The following is a 26,234-nucleotide window of genomic DNA, read 5'->3' on the forward strand; positions in this document are numbered from 1 at the left end:
CTGGTAGGAGGAAAAGGATCCCACTCCCAATCCCACAAAAACACCAAGCTAATAACCATAACATAAAAAGTTTTACATTTCCTTCTTAATTTCTGTCTTGAGCCATTTTTCACATAGTAGTGAGTTTTTCAGTTTTCATGAGCTCATATGTTATATGCTGCTTTGTTATTGATGTACACATTTAATCCACAGTCATTACCTAGGATGTTATTTCAATTTTATTGTGTTTCTTGAGTCTTGTTTGTGCCCAAGCATATTGTTATTTTTGGAGAAAGTTCTATAAGCTGCTGAGAAAAAAAGGTATATCCTTTTGTGCTTAGGTGAAACGCTCTGCAGATATTTGCTAGGTCCATTTGATTCACGATGTCATTTAGCTCTAGAATTTCTGTATAGTTTTTGTCTGGCTGACCTGTCTGTTGGTGAGAGTGGGATACTGAAGTCAGCTGCGATCACTCTATGAGGTCATTTCATGCTTTTAGCTGTAGTGGTGTTTTCTGTAATGAACTTAGATGTTCTTGTGTTTGATGCATGTTTAGAGTTATCCTCATGCATTATCCTCATGGTAGATCTTTTTCCTTTGATGAGTATGTAGTGTCCTTGTCTCTTCTGATTTTTTAAATCTTTTTTTTTAACAGATATTAAAATGGTTACATCTGCTTGCTTCCTGGGTCCATTTTCTTGGAATATTTTCCATCCTTTTACCCTGAAGTAATAACTATTCTTGATATTAAAGTGTTTTTCTTTGTTGCAATAGAAAAATGGATCCTGCTTTTTGAACCAAACTGTTAGTCTGTATCTTTTCATTGGAGAATGGAGACCATTAATATTGAGTTATCAATGAGCTGTGTTTATTAATCCTATTATTTTGTTGTTACAGTGTGAGTTTTCCCCCTCTTTTGATTTTCTGGTCTGATGTTACTTATTCCTTGTGCTTTCTTGTGATTAACCTCTACAAATTGCAATTCTTCTAGAACCTCTGTAAAGCTCTGCATTCATATGTAGATACTGCTTACATTTGATTTTATTGAGGAATGTTTTTCTTTCTTCATCTATTGTGATTGATAGTTTTGCTAGACATATAGTCTGGGCTGGCATCTGTGATCTCGGAGAGTCTGAAGAACATCAGTTCAGTACCTTCTGGTTTTTACCATCTCCACTGAAAACTTATTACTCTAATGGTTCTACCTCTACATGTTACTTAGTCTTTTCCCTTGAAATTATAACATTTTGTTTGATGTTTTGATTATTATGTGTTGTGGGGAATGTTTCTGGATCTCTCTATTTGGTGTTCTGTATTATGATTCTTGGACCCTGATAGGAACCTCCCTCTTTAGGTTAGGTGATTTCTCTTCTACAATTTTCTTGAAAATATTTTCTGTGCCTTTAACCTGGATTTCTTCTCCTTCCTCTATTCCTATTAGTATTTTCATTGTGTTCCAGATCCTGGATGTTTTCTGCCTGAAATTTTTTTTAATTTAACATTTTATTTCACTATAATATCTATTTCTTTTATTTTATCTTCAACACCTGAGATTTTCTCTCCCATGTGTTATACTCTATTGGTGAGGCTTACCTCTGAGGTTTCTGTTTGACTTCCCAAACACTTCCAGGTTTTGGGTTGGGTTTTTTATGTGGTTCATTTCTTTATTAAATTTTAATTTCATGCTGTGAATTATTTTTATTATTTCATTCACTATGTTTTTGCAGACTTTATTAAGGTCATAATAGCTACTTTTTAGTCCTTGTCTTGTGCCTCAGCTATATTTCTCATGGCCTAGTGTAGTAGGATTAGTGGGTTCTAGTGGAACCATATTGACTGTTTTGTTTTTGCACTGGTGTCTAGGCATCTGGGATTGGGATGACTGTGATCCTAGGTGTTGATACCTGGTCTTGTCCTTGTTGGATGGTTATTCCATTTCTTTGTTTCCATTGGCCTCTCTGGATCTATGGTGGCTATGTACTGCCTGATACAGAGTATTTCTGTAGGATGTTGGGTGACAGAGAGGAACAGAAGTAATCAGGACAAACGGAGGAGAGGGGCTTCAGGAAAGAGCTAAGGGGATCCTGTGCATACCTAATGGCTGGGTGTACTCCAAGGTTTGGCAGAGTCCCCTGGGACTAGAGGTATAGTAGAAGGACAGGCCCCTGTAAGCGTCTGCTACAGATCTAGGGATGAGACTGAGAGGAAGGGAAGACAGACAATAAAACGAAGATCATCTACTCGATTCCCAACCTATATGTTCATTTTTTGGAGACATAATTTCATACCGAAGCCCAAGCTGACCAGGAATTCACTACACAGCCCAGGAGTACGTCTGCCTCAGTCTCCTGAGTGCTATGATGTTAGACATAAACCACCGCATCTAGCTTCAGAGCTTTTGAATTTTTTCTTATTAATCAAAAAATGAAACATAATTTGCTTACAATAAGATTTGACACTTTTGTGAACTGTTTTGAGTTCAGAAAAGTTATAAAACTACCATTTGAAGGGCTAGAGAGATGGCTCAGTGCCTAAGAGTGCTAGTTCACAACTACCTATAACCAGTATGACATAAGTGATTCTCACACTACCAAGTTTGGCTGCCAGTGCAAAGTACAACTGTGGCTGCCTCTGGAACACAGCTTGTGTTCATGGAAAACAGTTCCCAGAAGATTTCACTTCAGTGATGCTTGTTTCTTCTTATTCACTGCTAATGTCTCAGGTCTAGCTAACCAACATCAATTGTCCCAGTATAGCAAAGGTTTCACCTTCATGGTGCCTGTCTCTTGTTAATCACTGCTGAGTCCCCAGACCCAGACACCACAGATTTCTCACACACTGCCCAATAGTGTCTTTGCTTTACAAGTCAGGCATCCATCATCTGCACTGTTCTCAACATTCTTATCTTCCAAGTTCTACAGAACAGCCCACTGAGATGGCAATACTCAATGATGTTCTAGCCCAACATTCTAAAGTCCTTCTACAGTACTCCCCAAAACACATGGTCAGGTCTCCCACAGCAATATCCCACTTATGGTACCAACTTCTGAGGATTGCTATTGCTGTGGACTATCCAGAACAACTGCCCACTCTAAGTACCTACTTCCTCCAATAAGCCCCACCTTCTGTCTCCACTAAATCCCTCACAGTACCATAAAATCATGAATTCATCAGTGAGTTGACCCTCTGATTATTTCAGAGCCCTCATAATCTAATCACCTCTCAATTATTGTATCAGACAGCTGGGGACAGTGCCTGCAGCATGTGAGCCTTCTGGGAGAGTCTGAACCACCAAGCTGTAAGAGATGTGTTCTCATCTGGCTCTCCCCACTTCGAGGTCAGTCTTTTGTCAACCCAAGCCACTCCAAGGTGGTTCCAGTGAAGAATCACCAACTTCTCTTCAAACTCTCAGTGCCCTCCCCTGCCTATCGTGCTGTTCACTTCAAGTCACTTGTCTAAGAAACTGGGAGGAGGGGGTCTTCTGGCCCAGAGGAGAGAAGGAAGAAAGCCTAAATCTAGGCTTAAGGATCTGAGCGGCCTGCTGAGAATTCAAGCTCCTGCACAACCCTAGTTGGTTCACCTGAAACAACCCGCTAGCCAACTCTCTGGCATCTCCTGACAGCACTGGCCACCTCCCCAGACCTCTCTACCCATCTCATTGCCCGGCTCCTCCTCCTGTTTCTATCCCCTCTCCTTATCAAGGTAAGGCCCCCTCAGCTACTGTGAGACACATCAGGAATTATCCTGCCACTGATTGTGACCTCAGAGTATTCTAACCTTGGAATGGGCCTATGGGCCCTGCTGGCTCAGAGCCATGGAATTATGGTTCCTTTGGTGCCTGGCACCCAGAATCATGGCCAGGATCAAGCCTAGTGGAGTCACTTAAGAGTGTGCACACTATGTAGCTCTGCTGGTTTGCTTGCTCCCAGAACACCTTGGGCCTGGGCCTCCCATCTGACTGAGGCTTCTAAGTGTGACAGCAGGGCCCAGTCGTGGGGCTACAGCAGCTTTTTTCCAATTGCAACTTCCTAGGCAGAAGCAGTTCCGGGGCCTTGTAAACCAAGTCCTAATCACTGTCACTTTGGAGATTTAGGCTAGGATACCTGGTAAGCTCCAGCAACCTGTGCAGCCCTGAAGGAAGAGCCCCAGGCCAGTCAGTGCAGTTAGTCACTACTGCAAGATGGCAGTGGAGATGCCTGGAATGGGTGTCATGAGTCAAAGGATTCCCTGGACAGATCAGCCAGCTAATATGGCCATCACGAAAGTGGAAGGCAGACAGACAGAAGGGGCTCTGCCACATTCTTGTCACTCCAGACTGTGCTATTCTGGAGCCCAGGATCCCTAGCCATTTTGTCAGGTGGACACAAACCAAGCAGCTTTCCTCATGGAGCTCGTTCTCTCTTCCCATGACAAATGAGCTAATAGCAATGTTCTCCATCAGTGGGGAGGGTTAACCGAGCTCAACAGATGCCACTCATGCCTTCTTACTCTTGCCTCTGCTCTGGCAGCCTCCTCTTCTAGCCACGGCTGTGAGGGGCACAGCCTAACTCCCTCTGTGATGGACTTGAGAGGCCACAAGAAGCCCCGCCGGCGTAAGAAAAACAAAATCAAGACCCAGGAGAGACTGATCAAGAAGTTTCCTTACAGGTACAAGATGCCTAGACACTTAGGGCTGAGCCCTGTTGCAAGTCCCATCTTGCTCTCAGGTCCCCAGAACAGTGTTTTCTGAGGAGCTGGGGCTAGGAGGAGAGACTTTAGTTCACTGGGCACCTGAGGAACCCTGTACTGTGGCCAACAGTGTGGCTCTCTCTCCCTTCTTCACCTGCTGTCCCAGTCCAGGTGAAAAGCTACATTTTTTGTAATGCACTGAGTATGGGGCCAAACAGAGAGATCTAGGTGTGAACCCCTGTAGGTGGCTGGAAGTTGTAGGCACTTAACCACTTAAGGGCCCTTCTAGGTTACCTCATTTGACGGAGCCTAGCACATCATTCCCACCATCTTGGAAGGTCAAGAGCAACTCACTGAAGGACAAGCTGCCCTTACAGAAGAATCTGGTGCCAACACGGTCCATCCCCATCCCAGGGTAAGTCCCTGTACTTGGCTGCCTTCGGTGGTCATACGCAGACAAATGTGTCTCATCAACATCACCCCACCCTGAGGGAAACCTCAGTCACCTTCAGGCAGGTGCTCTCATAGTCATCAGACTTGTGATGACAGTGATCCATCCTAAACAGGCACAGGAAACAAGAGATTCCACCCAGCTACAGTGTACCTGCCACACGGGCATAGTGGACAAGCTGTTCCATCCTGAGGGACTTTCAGGGCCAAGTGGCAAAGGGTGGCCTGGCACTCCAACCCCACCCCGATGCCTCAGCCCCTCTCTCAGAACCCACAGTTCAGTTATTGTTCAGTCCCTGTGCATCAGCTCTGGCCAGTCACCAGTATGTACATTTACTCCACAGCACACTCAAAGAAATAACATGAATGAAAGTGTGCACGTACACACACAGAGAGAGAGAAAGAGAGAGAGAGAGAGAGAGAGAGAGAGAGAGAGAGAGAGAGAGAGAGAGAGAGAGAGAGAGAGAGAGAGAGCCTGGCCCTGGTCTCTGGCTTCTTCCCTTATCTAGGAATTCAGAGCAAGAATTCTCTGACATCTAAACCAAACCTCCTAACTGAATCCATGGGGAATTTGCTGCTGAGGCTGTGGTCAGAGAGCTGCTAACTCTCTGGACCTCTGTCTCCATCTGGACATATGCTGCAAAATGGAAGCAGTTTAGATCCAGAATAGAATGTAGAAGTCCAGTCTAGCCATGTTAGGGTGAAGGACGATGTTGGGGCTGACCCTACATACTCTGAAACCATGTCTGGGCCAAGACCTAGTAGGGTGTGTCCAAGATCCCAACCCAAAGGGTAAAGATACTATGACCTACTACAGGCAGGAAGTACAGAGATCCAAAGAGAAGTCCACATAGTGACAGACGTTTTAGGGTGCACCTGATGTTATGGGTCACAGTGAGACCAGCCTAAGAGAACTACCCCCTGGGCTGCATTGAGGCTAGGCATGTGGGAAATTGGTTCTTCCCCCAGATGGAGGAACAGCCAGGGCTCAGGAGCTAGGAAAGGAATGTGAGGGCTGGGCACCCTGCCACACTAGAACAGATGAGCAGAGGACAAGTGGGAGAAGCCCCAGCCCCATGAGGTCCTCTAGCTCAGAATCCTTGCCTGCTTCTTGCTGGGAGTCCATCTAAGAGGGCCAGTTGTGGAGTCCAGGGCACAGAGAAAGAAGGAGCAAGGTAAAAGAGGTACAGGGACCTTGAAGAAGCAGCCCAAATGTAAGGGACTTCATTTGCAGGTGCCATAGGGGGAAGAGAGCAAGGACCTACCTAGTGAATGTGTGAAGGTAGTCTTAGGTAAGAGGAGCCAGTCTCAGGTGGGAGAGGCCAGCTCCGAGGACAATTTCAGATGGGGAGCAAGGGAGTAGTTTCAGGTGGTTGGTTAACTACAGAAGAAAAATTAGCATGACTTAGCTGCCCCTATCAACTGACATAACTCACCGAGTGGATAAGCAGGACTAAGGAATACCCTAAGAAAGAAAAAAAAGAAAGAGCAGGTGGCAGGAATAGTGTGTGAAGCTGCTTCCTGGGCCTCTTTGGCAGCCATTGGCTACAGAGGCTATTTACAGGGCTGGGACAGGCCTGGCTGGAGACAGATCTGTCAAGAGCCTTCACAGTTATGGCCCTGTCTGCTTGGCTGGTTGCAACCTGCAGAGTTCCCTGGGTCAGGTGTGGTTCTATGTGTCTTCTCTAGGCTCGGCGCTCCGGAAGTCACATGGCCACTCAGCTTCTCACCATCCCCACATCCCCCACTGTGTAACCTCTGGGAACTTAAATTACTGCAGCTCCGTTTCCCCACACAAGACCTTCCCAAGCTGCCTCCTCTGCAGGCCACTGCTGACCAACCCCCCACCAGTGGGACTTCAGAGCCACCCGAGAGCTTTCCCTAGAACACTTGCTTTTCAAGGCTCTTAGCCTCATACTCTCTGCTCTAGCCAGCTGCTTCAGAGACATTTGTAAAGGGAGCAACCTTATAGACCACCAAAAACCAGTAGTCCATCCCTCACACGCAAAGACCATACAGCACCAATAAACTTTGCAGGTTCAAAGTACATCTCTGCTTGGATTGGTCAATTTGCCCCTAATTTCTCATCTTTTAAATGGGTAAAATATTTAATCATGAAGCCTTGGAGTAAAGATTAAAAAGAGCAAATGACATTTCTAGAGCTTTATCCAAATGCACGCACACGTAAATCAAGGTATTAGAACAATAATGGTAGTCATTGTAGTAGTTGGAAATAGCAAGAGTGGGAAGCCAACTGAACACCTCTTAGCAGGCATTACTGATGCTCACAGCGACACGCACTCTCTTAGGCAGCTGTTAAAAGATAGAAGCAACTATGTATTAGTATGGAATGATCTACAAAATACAGTAATATTTTTAAAGCATAGAAGTACCTGAGACGCTATCTTTTGTATATTAAAAATGTGTATGTGCTTGAGTCTGTGTGTGTTGCCTGTGAGAGGACATGTTGGCATGAGAGAATCCATGTCAGCAACCCAAGAACATAGCTCTGCCCTTCTAGCCAAACTAGCCATCTAGAGAGAGCCTCATTAGTCGGTGCCACATTAGAGGGCATGTACATATGACCATCAGCAACACGGATAAGCACTGAGGGGTGGTGGCACAGCACCTGGAGGCACCTGGATGTAACCACCTGAGAGTATGGCATTATAGCTGGGTGTCCGTTTCATCAAATGGGTTCTATTGGGAACTGTGTGGAAGCTGAGTAGAGCTAGGAACCAAAGTGAGTGGTTCGGAAATAGGTGTGAAGTGGCTGAGCCCTCAAGTGAACTGTAACAGAGTGAGGGCCAGAATATACCTAGCAAAGAGGTTGGTGATCACTGGTGTGACCACAGGCCCCAGCCTCTCACTCCAGTTTGGCTAGGAGGGCAGAGCTATGGTCTCAGGTTGCTGGCAAAGACTCCAAGCCCTGGAGCTCTCCATGTTCCTCCAGTGGAAGGAGAGGCAGGCTGTGGTAAAGGATTTAGTCAACCAACCGCAGCAGTGGCAGCTGTTTCCTGGTCCTGTACACAATCCTGTGGCTGCTCACAGATAGGGTGCCCTGAGGGCTTCAGGCAGGTTCCTATGAGGGAGATCCCAGCAGGAGCAAAGGACAGGGGTGAATCTGACTGACTGGGCAGGCAGACTGCAGGGCCCCTCTGCACCCCACAGATGGGGTGTGGCTTTGCCAGCTCTGTTTGTCAGCCACCTGAGGTTCTTTACCTGTATAGAAATCTGAGTGGATAAAGAGAAACCCTCCTGTGCTGGCAATCCCAACCGTGAGTGTCCAAGGCCCAGGAGCCAGACTGGCAACTCAAACCCTCAAGAGCCAGGGCCCTGTTGCTCCAGGCTGTAGGATCCAGAAACTAAGGGCTCCCAAGCTCAGATCAGGACATCGCTTCACCGACCTTTAACCAGCAGTACCGCATGAGGCAGCTGTAACTCAGCTTCTGGCAACAGTGAACAGCACCAACAACAGACAGGCCACAGCAGCAGACAGTGTCTGTGACTGCCATAGCTTCTGGACAGATATTGGGTATCAGATTCCTCTGCTCCTACAGTAAATGTGATCTCCACACCCCCATGTTCACAACCATCTTCCTTCAGCCCTCTTGGCCCTCTCTACTGTCCCTAGTCTCCTCTCCATCACTTCTGCTCCCTGTCATTCTTAGCTGCTCTCCTGAACTCCAGCTGCCCTCCTGCTGCCACCGTCACCACCAACCGTGGACTGCTGTAGAGGTGACTGCTGTAGGTTCTGTGGTCACTTTGCTCTGATCTGCCTGCCACCTTGCATTCATGTGCCACTTAGCAGCAGAGGAAACAGGTTCAGAGACAGTGAGTTGCCAGAGATCTGGCAAGTACATGGCTCAGTGAGAAACTCCTCAAAGTGAAAATGTAACAAAACATATTTATTTAAAAAAAAAAACAAAACAGCGAGCTGAAAAAGCTGCCACCATATTGCATCCTGACCTCTGCTGACACAGGGAAAGATCCAGCATCTTTCAAGACTGAGATCAAAGGTGGAGCAGCCAGGTAGAGGTGGAGTGGTTACTAAGTAGCTCACCATCCTGTGACTGCTGGGGTGGCAGGCAGCTCATGTTAACTCCTACACAGTAACTGCTGACGAGGATGGCCATTCCTCTCACCCCGAAGCTGGCCAAGGCACAGCTTCTCTCTGGCCATGTCTGCCCTTGCCAGGCTGAGAGAAGAGAAGACGACACAGGGCTGGACCTCAGGCCACACTGAGCCAAACCATGGCATTCAGTCTTGTAGCACCATGCCATGGACAGGTTCTGCAGACTAGACTGAGAAATGGCCTCTCACAACCAAAACAAAACAAAATACAAAAACAAAACCACAACCCTGGGGTCCTAGGAAGAAACTTGACAACTGCAGGAGGCGGAAGAGACATACCCATCAAACTAAAGGCAGAAATGGCCAGAAGCCAGCTATGCTCTTCCCAGTCGGAATGAGTGTGGCCAGTGTGGCCAGGATCTTGGTCAGGCCCACTGGATAAGGGGTGAAAATGAGTCTCCAATCCACGCTACCAGGTTCGTTCCAGATCACCTGGTGGCCTCTTGGTCACAACAACCACCGGCCCTATTGCACCCAACATCCTTATTGCAGCCGCAGGTAGGAGGGGGCGGAGTAGTTGAAGAGCAGAAAGTCCATCTTATAGAGGTCAAAGAGGCGACGCTGGTAAAAGGGGCTGATGTCCTGGAAAAGGCGCTGGGCCTGATCGCGCGTGAGGTCTTTCTCTCGTCTCCGTGGCGAAGGAGGGAAGCGCAGGCCAGGCTCACCCACCAGGTCCAGCACGAAGGCTGCATCATCTGTCAGCGTCTCGAACTTGCCCACTACGTCATAGCGCACTAGGCACGGATGGCATAGCGCATGCGCGCGCTCCCAGTGCTCGTTGAAGGGCTCGTAGCGGCGCGTGCGCGGGTCGAGCAGGTAGGCCAGGAACTCAGCGAAGCGCACGTCGTGGCCACGGGCCAGCGCGTCGGGCTGCGCGTGCGGCCGTAGGCGACGCACGATGCGCGTGCCATAGCGCCGCTGGAAGGCCGCGCTGTGTGGCCCCGCCAGCTTGTTGCGATAGGCTGAGGCCAGGCGCTCGAAGGGCTCGCGCACGAAGAGGAAGGTCAGGTAGTCGCGCAGCCGCTGGTTGACCTCAGCCGGCGCAAAGTCGGCCAGCGAGGGCAGCAGGCCAGGCGCATGCGCCTCGTGCGCAGGGATCGCGCCTGGGTCCCCACGGCCGCGCAGCGCCAGCAGCATGCGCTTCCAGTTGGTGCAAGCCACCTTCGGCACGTAGCAGTACAGCAGCCGGTGTGCGTCGTCCACCAGCACGTGTCGCAGGTCCTCCGGCTGCAGCAGGCGTTGGCGTCGAGTGTAGCGGCTGCAGGCCCGGCGGAGCAGCTCACGCCGCTGCTTGTGCACCTCAGCCATCGCGGAGGGCAAACCCTGCAGGACACAAGGGATGGTGGTGTTAAGAGTATAGTGGGTTCCAGGGAGTGAGACTGCACAGATGATATGCACCCAGGGACTCACTCAGGCAGGGGATCCCCGATTGGAAACTGGAAACCCAGAGGTGGCACCAGTCTCTGCCTGGTCTGAAGTCAGAATCTGCCCAGAAATTAGGAGAAATGAAGTCTAACTGCTGAAGCAGGAAGGATGTGAGGAACTAGATATGCTGGGTACTGTGTGGACTATAGGATTGCAGAGAATGAGTTGTTACAGGACTGGGTAAGCTGGATAGAGAAGGATGGCCCAAGGGTGTCATGGCACATCCCCGCATGTCCTCCACTGTGGGTTTAATTGCTGCTGCCTCATTGTGTCTTCCCTACCTCACCCACTCGTAACAAGGACAACAGAAAGGCTGTGCCCTGGTTATCACTGGCATCCCTTGGCAACAGCCATTCAGCTACTTGTAGGATATTGGGCTTTTATGTATGTGGTGGTTAAATAAATGTATTGATTCTGTATTAGTAAATGGGCACGTTTCTTTGGACCTTGCTTTATTTACTCCCAGCAAAGTTGCTTATTTTATGTGTATGGATGTTTTATCTGCATGTCTATTTGTGGGCCACATACACTCGGTGCCCAAAGAGGCCAGAAGAGGGCGCTGGATCCTCTGGAACTGGAATTACAAATGTAAATGAGCCACCATATGGGTGCTGGGATTTGAACCTGGGTTCTCTACAAGTGCTCTTCATGCTAATCCGTCTCTGCAGCCTTCCACCAGCAAGCTGTAATCTTAGTGCTTGGTCAGGAAGCTTGACCTTTTCCCAGCCCATCTTTCCTCTGTGAGAAACAAAATCAAACCAAACAGAAATAAAACCAACCACCAGCATTTATCTAGCCCTTCCTGTATGCCAAACACAGTATAGCTCTATGAATTACGTCCTATTAAGAGGACCATGGACATGATCCACTTAGCCTGCCTCAGCCATGTAAAGAACCAGGCCGGGGTAACAGAGTATCCGTTCAAATTTATTCTTCTTCAGATAGGTTCCTCATCTCTAAGACTAGACCCTGCTGCCCTCATGGATATGAGCCGGAGGAGATGTAACCACCTAGGGTGCAGGGCACTGTTAAAGTCTACTAGTTACTCAAAGTGTTAATGATAATTGTACCACCCTTCTGCTGTTCATTTTTCTGAAAATAATCAAAGACATTGGGGAGTGAGTAATTTGGGTCCCTAATTAGCAGCTGCCAGACTTTCCGTGGCTCTGCTGAGTAAAGGGATGGCAGCCAAATAGTCAAACTCCCCTCATGTCAGCACGGGCCATCTTGAACACTACAGACACCTTGAGAAAACTACAAAGATCCCAGCTGCTTGCCCTGGCTCCTGAAGACACAGCTTCAACCAGGGGTAGGGGAACTGGTTTTTTTTTTTCCAGACTTTTGTTATTACAGGGCTTAACAAGATCTAGAAAACCCAGCAGCCATTTCTACCTGGGTCTCGGGGAGAGCAAGTGTCTAGTCTCATTTGTCCCTGTGCCCCAGGTCCTTAATTGTTCCAAATCCAAGCCTCTATGTCTGTGGCATGCTAAAGAAACAAATGGCTGTTTGGTACCAATGCCCCTTCTTGAGCTGTGTGAGCAGAAATCGACTGCTTCTCTGTGAGGCCCTCTGCACTGTTCCAGCTATTGCAGCACTGGGCTATTGGGTCCTTCTCTGGAGGGTCTTTTCTTGGCTCCTTTCTCTATTGTGGGCTGAGATGGTAGCAGGGATCGGGCAGGCGAAGCAGCGAAGCAGGGAAGGCAACTGCTGCACCTGAGCTGAACCAACTCCTTCTCCAAACACTGGAGAACTGCCAGGGCAGGAAGAAGGGGAAGGAAAGAGCAGAGAGGGGTGAAGAGCTGGGGTTGAAGAAGGAGAGAAGGCTTAGAGCACCAGAGAAGGGGACAGTGCATAACCTTCTTGCTGAAAAGTTCTAGAAGGCTGCAGGTCTTTAGGGCCCATTGTCTCAGATGTAAGCCTAAGCATTGTGATGTTAGCTCGTGTGAAGGGTTAAGGAAACTTGACTCTGCACTGACATAAGAGCAGCAGTAACACTAAAATCCCCAAACTTCGGTATATAGTATATATACTATAGTATATTGGCTATATACTCAATATAGCCTATAGTCTATATACTCAGTGCATCGCCTGAGTAAGAGCTATAACACTGTGGGGTACCCCTTACTGCTGCTCCCCTCTGCCTACCCATAGCTCACAGCTGCCAGATAACAAAAAAAAAAAAAAAAAAAAAAAAAAAAAAAAAAAAAAAAAAAAAACCAACTTGTACATGAACGCTCATTATTCCTATTGGAAAAAAAGTGGAAACAGTCTAAAAGTCCATAATTTGACAAATCAAAAAATAGTATATGGCACATCCATAACAATATTATTCAGCCATTAAGTGGGATGAAAGTACAATAAATAGTACAACACAGACCAACCTTCAAAGTGTTATACTGGGGTAAGGAAGCCAGGCCTAAAAGGCCAACTAGTGTATGATTACCACCACCACACTTTTTTTTCCTGACACAGAGTGGCCCCGACTGTCTTAGAACTTGCAATGAGACCAGCCTAGCCTTGAACTCACAGATGCTCCTACCTCTGCCTCCTGAATGCTGGGACTAAAGGCATGGTTGTATGATTCCTTTTGGATGGAATGGTCAGAACAGATAATGTACAAGCAGGAAGTGGATTAGTGGTTGACAGGGCCTACAAGAAAAGGAAGAGGAGGAATGACCACTAATACAGGCACAGACTCTCTTTGGATAATGCAGGTATTCTTGAATTAGCCAGTGATGAGGCCACACAACATTGTAAAATATGAAAACCACTAAACCAGCCACTTCAAAAGAGTGAATTTATGTTGAGTTATTTCAGAATATTTCAGCTCAGAGGGCACAGCAGAGGCAGAAATGGTAGAGCCCCAGACCCAGACCCAGACTCAGACCCAGCCCTAGCCCCAGCAAGAAATCATGGCTGCTGATGGCATGAGAGCATGTGGGTGTGTCCACACATACACATGTGTTTCTGAGAGCATGTGGGTGTGTCCACACGTACACACGTGTTTCTGAGAACATGTGGGTGTGTGTCCACATGTACACATGTGTTTCTGAGAGCATGTGGGTGTGTCTACACGTACACATGTGTTTCTGAGAGCATGTGGGTGTGTGTCCACATGTACACATGTGTTTCTGAGAGCATGTGGGTGTGTGTCTACACGTACACATGTGTTTCTGAGAGCATGTGGGTGTGTCCACACATACACATGTGTTTCTGAGAGCATGTGGGTATGTGTCCACATGTACACATGTGTTTCTGAGAGCATGTGGGTGTGTGTCCACATGTACACATGTATTTCTGAAAGCATGTGGGTGTGTCCACATGTACACATGTGTTTCTGAGAGCATGTGGGTGTGTGTCCACACGTACACATGTGTTTCTGACGCTTTTAAAAGTATTCTGCAGACATCTAGGATTCATTAAGTGGCTTGCCCTTTGTGTTTTATGAGAGAGGGAAGAAACCAGCATTTCAGAAAAGATGAGTGGAGGCACACCTTTTCCCTCAAGAGATGACAGAGCCCAGAACCCACAGACTAGGACAGGCTTTAGAGCTGGAGGGAGGGAGGTGGTGATATAATGAGGAGACCTATGTCAGTCATCCTGCATGAGTTAGTTCAAAGGAGGGCTAAGCAGAGAGACGAACAAGCAGAGATACCCCGTCTGAATCGCAGAAAGTGACATTTTATAAGAGTTAAAATGTACATGCCTAGAACTTGTCTGGAAACCCACAGAAGGATCAGCCACCATCTGAGGAGGACCAGGGCCTGGATGAGGAGAGTTGTGCTTCACTGAAGTTTCTTTTGACTATGCCAAGTTCAGCCATGGCCATAGGGTCTGTGGGCTCTGAGAAGATCTTACCATGAGGAGTGGCTTTTGAAGCCTGGCTATAGTCAGAGCCCCACAGGCCAGGCTGGCCTCAGCCTCCTTAGAGCCCAGCACATCCTTGTGGAGGAATGCTGGCCACTCACCTCCCTCTTCCTCAGCTGACCAACAGTGTTGGGAGCCATGTCTAGCCTCAGAAGAACCAGACATGCAGCATCATACTGTCACAAAAGACATGCGTGTAGGGTATGTGGCCTAGCTCTGAGCAGAGATGTGGGGAAGTCTGCCAGATGCTCCTGGGAAAGGCTTTTCCTTAGGATACAAAACAAGAAGGCATGGTGCGGGAATCTAAACCTTTATCCACCCACCCAGTCCTGGAATCCTCTTCAGGAGGATGGCAGTCATCTTGCAGCCATGAGACTGCAAATCTGTAACAGAAGTAACACTCAGAGGATGACGGGGCAGTATGCGACTGCTGTCCCATGAGCTGCTGGCCTTTTTGTCAACACCGCTGCTGTTTTTTGTTTTGTTTTAATGTATTATTAATTGGATATTCTACTTATTTACATTTCAAATGTCATCCCCTTTCTCCATTTCCACCCCCCCCCCAAGGAACTCCCTATCCGGTTCCCCCTCCAGCTGTTTCTATGAGGATGTGCCCCCACCCATCCACCCACTCCCCCCTCCCCATCCTCGAATTCCCCCACATTGGCTGTTTTAAGACAGGCAACACTGTCTTGGCAGATGACAAAACCCAGGCTCGGGAGAAGTGAGTTGCCTGGGGTCATGGCATTTTGTGAAGCGGCTGGCTCTTAAACTTAGGGCCCCTGGGACTCCACGGCTGGTGCCACATCCTGCACTGTAGCCCTTGTTCTTCCAGCTGAGCTTCCCAGCTGTCCAGCTGACTTGGGGCTTTATGAGCTCAATGGCATCTGCAGGGTCCTCAGTCCCTTGCTTCAGCTTCCTGTCTGCAAACACAGTAGCCTACTCTCATGGTCTGCATGAGTAGGTGAGTGCATGACACGGGATCAGTCCTCATCCATTGACACTTCTAGTGCAGCCACTTCTCCAGTGGCACTGTATGTGGCCTCTAAGGATTGGACTCCAACAGTCCCTGGATGCTGTTGCCCCTCTGAAGGCTGCAGAGCTGGTAGAATCTGGGGCCCCCTGAGAGTCTGTCCTCCCCCTACCCCAATCAGTGTGCAGCCAGGAGTAAGCCAGACAGCCTCGTTGGACCAAGACTTCCTTATCTGCAACCCTGGGTTGTGGCTAGGTTCAGCAAACATCCCCATGCAACCCCACTGTTCCCCACACAGCAGTCCAAGAGAATCTTCTGACCCTGCTGCTCCTGTTTAAAATCCCCCATGACTCCCCATTGCCCTTGCCACCGTTTGGGCGCTGTGGCATGCTGCCTGCTTTCCAGGCTCGCCGCAGACAACCTCTCTGCCCTCCTTACTACCAGGCTATTGGCCTGGCTGTTCCCTGTGACACTTGCTTTTCACAGTACCAGCCCCTTTCTCAGGGAGCAGTCTCTCCCCATGTCTGCCAGAATCCCCTTGGAGAGTTCCTTGTAATCCCCACTGCTCCCCTCAGAGCACATCTCCGTTTCATGTAAGTGTCAGTACAGGTCAGACTATTCCCTACCCAGCTGTGCTGTCTGCTCTGTGAGGGTAGGACCCCAGTTCAGCTGTTTGCCACTCAATCTCAGCACAAGTGAATAGCTTACATACAGTAGGTGCTCAGTACATGCTATCTGTGTGTTCCTTTGGCTGTGAGCCAGGGTGTGATCTCCTAGTGGTAATCAGTCTGTCCTACTTGTATGACATTAGGCTTCCTTTTCTTTTCTTTTTTCTTTCCTCCATCCCTCCGCCCCCCCCCCCACCTTCTTCCTTTCTTTCTGGTGGTGGCATTCAGAAGCTGCTGCCAGTTTTGAATACAGACATTATCCTGGGCTGGGGTGACATTGTGTGTAGATCCCTCTATGTAGGGGGAGATGACAGTGAGTAAATCCAGCTAGTGCACACCCCCTCTAGGATAGCTGGTACATCTATGGTGTGCTGTACAGCCAAGTGGCCAGGCATCAAAGGTCCCAGATGTTATGAGTGTTTTGACGTAACAATATTGAAGCAGGTCGGATTCCTTGAGAGCCAACCCCACCGAGCCTGAGCCAAAGAGTGTTTGTACTCTGCGTGTGTGATTGCATGTGTGAGGCTGTGTGCAGTCCCAGTAGGGCCACTTGCACCATCTGCTCTGAACATTCACTTACTGAACCACATACTAAAATTTAGGAACTTAATGACCGTCTACTTAAACTCCTGGGACAGGCATAGGTTAATGACCGTTTGTTTGTTAATCCCTTGGGACAGGCATGATTTAATGAGCATCTGTTCACTGGTCCTCTGGGTCAAGCATGGTGATGTGTTACCTCCCTATATCTGCAACACATAGCATCAGACAAGCACAGGCCTCCGCTGTGGTGGGAGAGGCAATAAGTGGAAAAATTGAACTTCCAGGCTAGACAGGAAGCTCTTTTGACCATACTGTACAAAGCCTAAGACAGCAGGTATTCGGGAGACTGTGGCCTCCTATCCAGGATGTAAGAGGGCATTCCAGCCACTTACCTGGTCCAGGTCACGCAACAGCTGTAGGGGACTCTTCCTCACTCCTCCAAACCAGCTGAAGCCCAGAGTTTTGTTTTCAAATGCTGAAGAACATAAGGAGAGAGGAGAGGAGAGAGAGAGAGAGAGAGAGAGAGAGAGAGAGAGAGAGAGAGAGAGGTCACTGCTGGTTTTGGACAGGTGTGTTTTGGCAGCACACCTGGGACATATTTAACCCACTTAATGTGACTCAGTTTCCCTCCTGTGTCTTCTTTTCTTCCTGGGTATTTGGTGGGTGGTTATCACTGGTAGGGCAGTGTTCTTGGGGTCATTCTCACCCTCATGCCCTATGCTCTACCACTCAAGTGCACCAAGTACAGGGGACAAGAGGAAAGGAACTACCTGCCCTTTGGGCGAGCACCCAGCCCATCTGTTTCTATTCCCTGTCTCAGGCCCTGCTTCCCCACCCACCCTCTTTGGGGTCCTGTGAAGCTCACAGGTCTGATGGCTGTCCAGCCCCTAGGTCTGGGTTGTGAGCATCCAGAAAGGATTGGCCAATGGCATAGCCAGGCTGCAGGCTGTCAGAGTGAGGTCACCAGGCTCTTTGAGGCACTGTGAAAGGCCCTGGAAGCCTGTGAACCCTATAGAAGCCTATGCATGCCATGAGGTGTGGATGATACTCCTGATAACTGTAGCTTTACCTATTTCTGAAACTGGACAGGGACTCTCTGTTTTAGCTTGCATTCATTAGTGTCCCTAAGACTACAGGGCTGTCTGTACACCTGGGCCATGTGTATGCACCTAGGATAAGTGGGGTTGCTTGGACCAAGGCTCACGCAGGAAGCTTGTCTTCAGGATGTTCATGGACACAGTCCTTGAACTTCTCCAGACCCTAAAAAAGGGTTTGATTCTGCTGAGGTTTTTTTTGACAGAACAACACCTTTATCAGAGAATGAGCTGCCAAGAGAGGGGGCAGCTAATACAGCAGCCAGCATCAAGGCTGCAATATGTCCAAATGACACCTCTCAACACCAAGGGAGAATGTGCCGTTGCCATTCTTCAGGTTTGAGGTGCCACTCAAGGCCATGGCACCTGAAGGGGTTTTCTTAGAGCCTCAGCAAGAACCGAGGGGCCATGATTCCCTCTAGGTCTGTGGGCAGGGTTAGGGAGAGCAGTTTGGAAGGCGCACATCACAGCAATCTTACCCCTAGACCTACACAGAGGTTCCTGTCCTTCCAGAAGTCACTTCTTGCCCAAGGCCTTCCGTTTCCTGGCCAGACCACAGCTGCCTAAGAGTGGGTTCCATAACAGATGCCAAGGGCCAGTGGGTGGAGGACAGACACCAGGGGGCCCAGAATAGCTGTGGTCACAGATTACAGGGCTAGGCTATCTCCACCCTACCAATGAAGAATTGAGGCACCAGGTCTGGCAATTTCAGGGAAACTACAAAAGGGATGGCTTGTGTGTGTGTGTGTGTGTGTGTGTGTGTGTGTGTGTGTGTGTGTGTGTGTGTGTGTGTGTGTGTAAGTTGATTAGAAAGGGTTGCTCTTATAGTCCACCTCACTAAGGACCTCTGACTCTAGCTCCAAATAAGGCCTCAGCATCTTCACCCCCAGCCTTGCTTGACCTGCTCCCAGCTGTACTCCCTCCCCTCTGCCAAGACACACAGAACAGAATGGAGAAGAGACAGCAGGTTTGTGTAGCCAGGGAGGAGGGTGGGCAGAACTAAGACTTCCCCTAACCCAGTGGTTCTCAACCTGTGGGGGTCAAATGGCTATTTCACAGGGGTTGCCTAAGACCATCTGTGTATCAGAGATTTACATTATGATTCATTACAGTTGCAAATGACAGTTAGGAAGTAGCAATGAATATAATTTTATGGTTGAGGGTCACCATAACATGAGGAACTGTATTAAAGGGCCGCAGCATTAGGAAAGTTGAGAACCACTGGTTAGGTCCTAAGCCCGAGAAGATGAGCAGCAGCAGTGAAGCTAAAAACTACCCCGCCTTAGAGAGGGGAGAGAGGGGGAAGGAACAGAGGAAGGACTGAAGTGCCAATAAAAGGAGATAAACAGGGAGCTCTTTGGAGTGCCACTGGGAGAGTGCAGTGTGGAGGCAGAGAGCCTGTACTTTGGAAGGAAACCAGAGCAGCCTGTGGAATGAGAAGCAGGCCTGGGACAAGCAGGAATATGCTGACTGTCCAGGTAGGCTGCCTCCCTCAGCTCCAGACACCAATGGGAGGAGCACCAGAACTTTTGGTTCCCAGCCTTAGGTAGACTCAGTGCCCATGTAGATGGAAAGAAATCCTACAGAAGGTTCCATGGGCCACAGCAGAGGGCTTTGCCCAGGTTCCTGTGGCAGCACATGGTGGGACTGCTAGTGTCTGGGGCAGGTGACATTGGACACTGTGGAACTGTGCTGTGTGACACTAACCTGTGTTCTCTTGTCTCTGCTCACTTTCCCAGTTGTTAGACAGGGAAACTGACAGTCAAGAAGCCAAACCACTCAAGGCTGGCTGGTTCCAAAGAAAGGATACATCTCAGGTTCCAGTGTCTGCACTGCTGAAGACCAGCCTTCTGCTTTTAGGTTCCTGCTCATCCTGCTCATCCACAAGGTCCCCAAGCTCTGCCTTACTAAGGAGGAAGTGCTGGCCATGGTGAGGAGGGGCAGAACACACAGGTCAGAGGGTAAATTACAGCAGGACACACCCCTGTGGGAACCTCTGGGCTGAAACACCCCCAGAAAACTCCAAGAAAGCAGACCTCAGTCCTCAGCCTGCACTTCCAGCAGGAAGCCCCATGCCCCAGGCAAGGGAAGCCAGGTTACTCTGGAGGATGGGGCATGGGTGGATGAGTCCAGCCCAGGGCACATTGCAACAGCCACTTCCTGGTTAATAAGTTCCCACTGCCCTGTTGCGAGACAAACCAACAGAAACACCAGCAGGGGCTAGGTCAGAGCCTCAGGTCTGCTGGCCCCACTCAGAATCCCCAAAAAGGGCTTTTGGGGAGCCCTACAATCCAGTGTCCTGGGCATTCTTTCCAGTGGTTACCCTGAAGGGAGAGTAGGACATGTTAGACAAGCTTTTTACAGGAAAAACGGCCATCGTGCCTCTTTCCAGTTATCTTTAAACTGTTCACTGACCCCTATCTGACCAGCCATCACCAGATCCACATTGCACCAGCCCAGCATTGCACATCACCCACAGGCCTCCCACTCCCCCAGTGGACATATGTCCACATGGGTTCAAACCCTTCTCTTAGGACTGCTTTCTGTCCTAATTTACTTTCAGCTGCCGTGATAACGCACCATGACCAAAAGCAATGTAGGGAGGAAAGGGTTTATTGCATCACAGGACACAGTTCATCAGTAGGGGAAGTCACTCAAGGCAGGCACCTAGGGTAAGGGACTAAAGCAGGGGCCATGGAGGAACACTGTTTGCTGGCTTGCTCCCTGTGACTTACTCAACATCTTTTTTTTTTTTTTTTATACAACCAGGCCCACTGCCCAGGAGTGGCATGGCCCACAGTGGTCTGGGCTCTCCAACAGCAGTCATTAATCACAAAAATGTCTACTTGCCTACAGGCCAATCTGATGGAGACATGTTCTCAACTGAGGTTTTCTCTTCCCAGATGATGCCCTAGCTTATGTCAAGTTTATAACACAAGTAACCACTCCACTCAGTTTCCCAATCTAACCAACTTCTGGGGTTCTTTCAAAGTTTTCCCCGAATATCCTTGCTGTGTAAAGTAGAAAAAAATAAAAGCCCAGATCATCATTCCAGGAAAGGATGACGAGGGAACAAAGGATTACAAACAGACCCTAAGGGCAGCAATGGAGCTGCCACAGAGACCCTGTGGAGAGGGTGCTGTGCAGGGCAGCTGTCCCATCTCCCACAGTGTGCCCTCTTCTGACTCTGAGCTCTAGGCCTCAAATCCTGACCTAAAACTTCTTGGCTCAGGAAAGCGGCTCTTCACATTTGCCTCCCTACTCCTACTTGAGCTGACCGACCTGCCAGAGACCATTTCTCCAAGGACTCTGAGTCTCCTGAGCTCTGGACTCCAAGGGGACCTGGTGGGTCTCTCAGGAGCTCTACAACATCAGCCACACACCCTCCTTTTGCTAAGCAGTCTGGCATTTACGCCAACGGATTCTGAGACTCTTCTGCTCTCCCACTTGACAGATCGAATCACTCCACCCCCACTCCTCAGGGCTTGTCTAAGAGCAGATGACATGGAGACCTGTGGTTCTTGTGTCAAAATACAACTCTGTGAGGTGGGACCTATGTAAGTTCTCCAGCTCCCATACAGACTATGTAGTGGCAGGCTCATCAGACGTGTAGTTAGAGGTAATGAGCAGCAGGCCAAGGGAGCCCAGGGGCAACGGTGGTATGCTGGTGACAGAGGTGTCTTGGGCAGCTGTCCCGCTCCACAATGCTGGCCCTAGACTACGAGTCAGTGCTGGTAGAAGATCCTGGGCATGTGGACTCCCTGCTAGAAAGAGACCAATGAGATCCCTGGGGCAGCTAGAACCCAGGCATAACCTGTAACCCCTCAGTGTTCCATTTGCCCAGCAGATGGTAACAGTGGCACCTCATTCCCTGGAGCAGGAAGAGACAGGACCTGTCTTGGCTGTCCTGGATGCATAAATCTTTCCCATGATCCCCTTCTGACTGAACTTTGACTGCGAAAACAGGGCATGTTCCCTTGAGGCCTGGCACAGTGGGATCCTGCCCTGCAGCAGGACCAGACCTTCCCCCTGTCTCCCAGCCCGTGTCTACCATTTCTCCCCAACCTTTTTAGTGCTGAGACCCTTTCTTCGTGTTGTGGTGACCCAACCATAAAATCATTTTGGTGGCTGCTTCATAATGGTGATTGTGCTGCTGTTATGAGTCATGATGTCACGATCTCTGTTTTCCAATGGTCTTAGGTGACCCCTCTGAATGGGGCCGTTCAACTCCCAAATGGGAGAACTTCAGATCTAGAGACTGAGAAGTAAGGGGTGGCAGCTGAGGAAGCTCAAGAGACCCATCTCAGACCGGGGGTGGGGTGGGGTGGGGGATGAAGCTAGAGTCAGTGGTGACTTCCCAGGACAGACAGCATGAGGCTAGCCTGGGGTGACAGATGTAAATGTCAGCCCTGAGCAAAGCTGGTGAAGGGAGAGCGTGTAGCCCCTTCTCTATCCATGCTTACACTCTCCCTCCCCATGTTCACACTCCCTTCCCTCTAGGTCCCCTAGGTGAGGAGGGGGCCCAGAACTGTGGTTGCTCTTCTTCTCGAACCTGGCTGGAGGAGGTGGCAGGAGAGGCGTGTCCCAAAATGCAAGAAAACACCCTAACAGCCACCCAGACACATGCTTCTCTGCAGACACACCCCAGGGCCCAGACTCTCATCTATCCCCTGATACCACACAGCAGTGTTTGGGCCCTAAGGGACTTGAGCCACTGTTGCCCAGGACTGAGTAAACATTTGTCTACAATGAATGACAGGGTGGACAGAGACTGTGGCATCAGCAGACACTGAGACCACACCCAGACTGTGCCAAGGGACACATTATACACGAGGAAGCACCTATGCAGGAGTAGCCATTCACCTGCAGGTCTGTAGTAACGGGAAGGCAGCTGCCTTCGGGGGGCTTCCAGGGTTGCCCTGACACAGCCAGTTACATCTGGTTATGGTGAAGTTTTTAATTGGCAAAGTGAGTAGACACAGGCTTGGTGACTACTCCTGAGGCCTCCCCAGTTGTTTACCTGGCCTCCATCCCAGGGGTCCCTAAGGATGAAGCCAATGTGATAAAAGGGCTGGGGGCCAAGCACTGTCTACTGTAACAGTCAAGCTCACCCTCCCAAAAGCTCTGTAAGCATGGAGATGGAACCTATTCCATAGATGAGACTGTTAAGGCTCTGGGAGGGGACAGATAGTAGGTTAAGCTTGCCGAGTGACCTCCAATCTACATGCCTGGCCATAGAAGTCCTTCATGGATAAGTATCATTCTGAAAACAGTTTTCCCTTGTCCTGAGTCACTCCCAGCTAATGCCCCTATCCACCCTTGGGTAAGAACCATAGAAGTCCTTCATGGATAGGTATCATTCTGAAAACAGTTTTCCCTTGTCCTGAGTCACTCCCAGCTAATGCCCCTATCCATCCTTGGGTAAGAACTTACCTGGAAGTGAGCAGACTCCACACACAGAGACTAGGAATGGGCAAACCATCACAAATGTAACCCACTGCCCAGGTACCTCCAAGCCACTCCACACCTGACCTCTGCCCTCAGCTTTGTCTGTAAAGTGAGTTATCTGCCAGAGGAGACCTAGGCTCATTCAGAGACTGACCACATGCCTGGTGGAAACTGCTACTAGCAAGTCATGGACGGCATAGAGCTGTGCAGTTCTTCTGTGGATGTATAGTCTCAGCAGGATCTCAGATTAAGACAGGCATCCCTGCCAGAGCACAAGCTGACTTCTCAGGGCTCAGAGACTGGGGCAAAAGTAACACAGACAGCATCCCCAGAATGACCAAAAGTTCCACACCAGCAGCACAACCAGAGTCAGACAATGGTCATCTCGCTAGGGACAAGGAGGGAATGGAGGGCACCTGTCTTCCACCAGAGACGTCCCAGCCCAAAACAGCAGAGAGGTGCCAGGTGGCCCCAGAAGGTGCTCCAGCTGAGAAAGCAAAGCAGAGCCCCGGCCCCGCGCACTCACCAGGACGCAGGGCACGAGGCGCTGCGCACAGGAGCAGGAGCGTAGCACCCAGAATTGCCACCACCCGCAAGGGCCGCCGGCAACAGAAGCGCCTTCCCATGCTGTGCCTGGCGCGTGGCAGGCGGACCGGCTTCCGTTGCGTTCTCCCACTGCGCGGCGGCGGAGGTCCAGGACACGCCCAGTCCTGCTCTTAGTTTAGGGCCCGCCCAGAAGCAGCGTTCTGTGCTCCAGGCTAGAGATGGACTCGCCTGACTGACTTAATGAGTAAAGCTGAAAACCCCAGGACAGTGAAAAGCGGTGTCTACTAGTCATTAGGCCGGGATTCTCTACTCTACATAGATGGGAAATAGTAGAGGAGAAACTCAAATACAAGCGCCCGGCCCAAATACCTTACTGGCAGAGTCAGAGGCTGCAGCTGAGGTCCTGGGAGCCAAAGCCCTATTGGCCAGAAACTCGGGCCGGCTTCGAGTGTTCTGGACGCTCAATGCCCTAGGCTTTAACCCTAGTATAGGGCAGCTATTGTAAGCATAACAGCTCTGGCGGCCAGGCTTTAGTACTCTTGACCCTCAGTACAGCTTTCAGGTCCCAGAGGGGTGCTGGGACCCTCTGCCTTTAAGGCTCAATAGCCTCTCCTATCAGGCTGCATTCTCCAGCCTTAGCCCTTGGCAATTTCTTGACTCTTCTTTACTTCCTCTGGCCTTCCTATGTACCTTCTGCTCTCCACAGCAGCCCCTCAGTTCCCTCTCTGGGGAAGACCACTTTGGAGGAACTCTCCACATGGACCACACAAGTGATAGTGAGCTGATTCTGAATGGAAGTGTGTGCACCAATCAGGGCATGGCCCTTCCTGAAAATTGAGAACTGAATTTGCATCAATCATAGCACAGGGTACCAGGGAAAAGACTCCCCCTCTGTGGTGAGTAAAAATGCCCAAGAGTCATGTTGATTTCCCCAAGGCTGATGATGGGCAGAAAGTCCTGTATCCTGCAGAAGCCGTTTCAAACACCAGCGACTGAGACCATGAGTCTGGAGCTTTGAGATCCAGCAGCTGAAGTCAGAACTCAGCTTCCCAAGGTGTCCAAGGAGAGTTCAAAGCAGCCAGACACCATGAGGATAGTGGCAAGGTGGTAGGACTGAAAGTCCTCACTGCCTGGGAAGGATCTAAGTGTCAGGATCACTTCCAGCATCTTAGTTTATGTAAAGGAGAAAGAAGCAGCCTGTGGTTTAAACCCAGTTCTTGGGAGGCAGAGGCAGGCCAGTCTCTATGAGTTCAAGAACAGCTTGATCTACAAATCCTGGACTGTTACACAGGAAAAAAAAATTTTTAAAACTCTCTATAAATAAATAAATAAATGTAAAAGATAATTATTGAAGGAGACCTCTTTGTAGCTGCCTTCACAGTGCCTGACCCCAGTGTCCCAGGGGCCCACAGTGACTTTTCAGGTAGGAAGGGAGGTAGATTGCACCATAGTGCAGGACAGCAGCCAGGGGGAGGGGGGGGGCGCTGAGAATACTTGAGGGAGCCCATCTCTGACCTGGCTCTACCCGCTACCATTGGCTCTGGGTGCCATCATCCACTCAGGACCCAGTCAAGTCATGAAATGAGAAGAGCGGGGCCTTCTAAGGCATTTCTTAATGGCAGGGCTAGATGGCTGGGCTGAACACAAGCCCAAGGGACCTGCAAGTGACAGTCCGTCCCCCATCCCAGCATCAGTCACCAGTGTTTCTTCCTTCCCCCAAGTGCACACTATAAGCATCACTTTCTTATGTGTCTTCAAATTCCGCTCGAATCCCAGTTCATGCAGGACTTGTCCAACCTCAAGGAGCAGTGAGGGATCTTGGTAATGTCTTCCTGTGCACTCGGCCTGTTGTAGCTCGCCATGTCACCCACAGCTGCTGCAGGCAAAGACACTCAGAACTTATTTCAGACACGGGGTTTGCTTGTAGAGAGACACCAAAGTGAAGTCCAGCCTTTCACAGATAAAGAAAGGGCTAGGAGTGTGGCTTGGTGTTAGAGGGCTTTCCTAAACTGTGAAGCCCTGACTTATACCCTGATGCCACAAAATAAAAAGCAATAGAAGAGAAAGACATCCAGTGAGTGCTGTGGGCTGCAGACTACACCTGATCTCAGGGTCTTGCTGCCCTCATGTCAGCCTCGTAGGGAACCCAAACGAGCAGCTGGCCCTGTGTGCACAAGGAAGTGCACAGTTGATCCAGCATTTAGCCTTGAGTGTTAGGTTGAGGTGTTGCACCCGACACTAGCGTCTTACCTGCCATCTGTACTCCATTTCCCTGAACAATGGCGGTAATGTTGAACTCCACTGTGTTGTGGAGGCTAAACGAGAAGCAGAGATATTTGAACAGCCTCAGGTGTGGCAAGTGCCATGTAAGGACTTGATATTAGTATTCAATAATCCTAACTGGTGCCTCTTACAACAATGATCTACTATCAATTAAT

The 26,234-nt window shown here is 49.5% G+C and overlaps 2 protein-coding genes across 3 annotated transcripts; one reads left to right on the forward strand and one right to left on the reverse strand.

The window, feature by feature from the left end:
* Positions 1–2,706: 2,706 nt before the first annotated feature.
* On the forward strand, positions 2,707–7,128 carry C9H3orf22 (chromosome 9 C3orf22 homolog). Its single transcript, XM_034511182.2, has 4 exons — positions 2,707–4,086; positions 4,489–4,627; positions 4,938–5,063; positions 6,788–7,128. Exons 2-4 carry the CDS (start codon positions 4,539–4,541, stop codon positions 6,981–6,983), a joined length of 411 nt encoding a protein of 136 aa, XP_034367073.1. The 5' UTR covers positions 2,707–4,086; positions 4,489–4,538; the 3' UTR covers positions 6,984–7,128.
* A 1,857-nt stretch (positions 7,129–8,985) lies between these two features.
* On the reverse strand, positions 8,986–23,972 carry Chst13 (carbohydrate sulfotransferase 13). 2 transcript variants are annotated; one of them, XM_034511240.2, is made up of 3 exons: positions 23,777–23,972; positions 17,101–17,183; positions 8,986–10,555 (listed from the first exon to the last, which is right to left on the reverse strand). In XM_034511240.2, the coding sequence occupies exons 1-3, from the start codon at positions 23,874–23,876 to the stop codon at positions 9,716–9,718; spliced, it is 1,023 nt and encodes a 340-aa protein (XP_034367131.1). In that variant the 5' UTR covers positions 23,877–23,972; the 3' UTR covers positions 8,986–9,715. The 2 variants fall into 2 exon arrangements, with proteins under 2 accessions (XP_034367131.1, XP_076796210.1); XM_076940095.1 differs by lacking the exon at positions 23,777–23,972 and adding an exon at positions 13,197–13,306.
* Between the last annotated feature and the right edge of the window lie 2,262 nt (positions 23,973–26,234).

The sequence above is a fragment of the Arvicanthis niloticus genome, chromosome 9 (assembly GCF_011762505.2).
Source record: "Arvicanthis niloticus isolate mArvNil1 chromosome 9, mArvNil1.pat.X, whole genome shotgun sequence".
NCBI classification, from domain to species: domain Eukaryota; kingdom Metazoa; phylum Chordata; class Mammalia; order Rodentia; family Muridae; genus Arvicanthis; species Arvicanthis niloticus.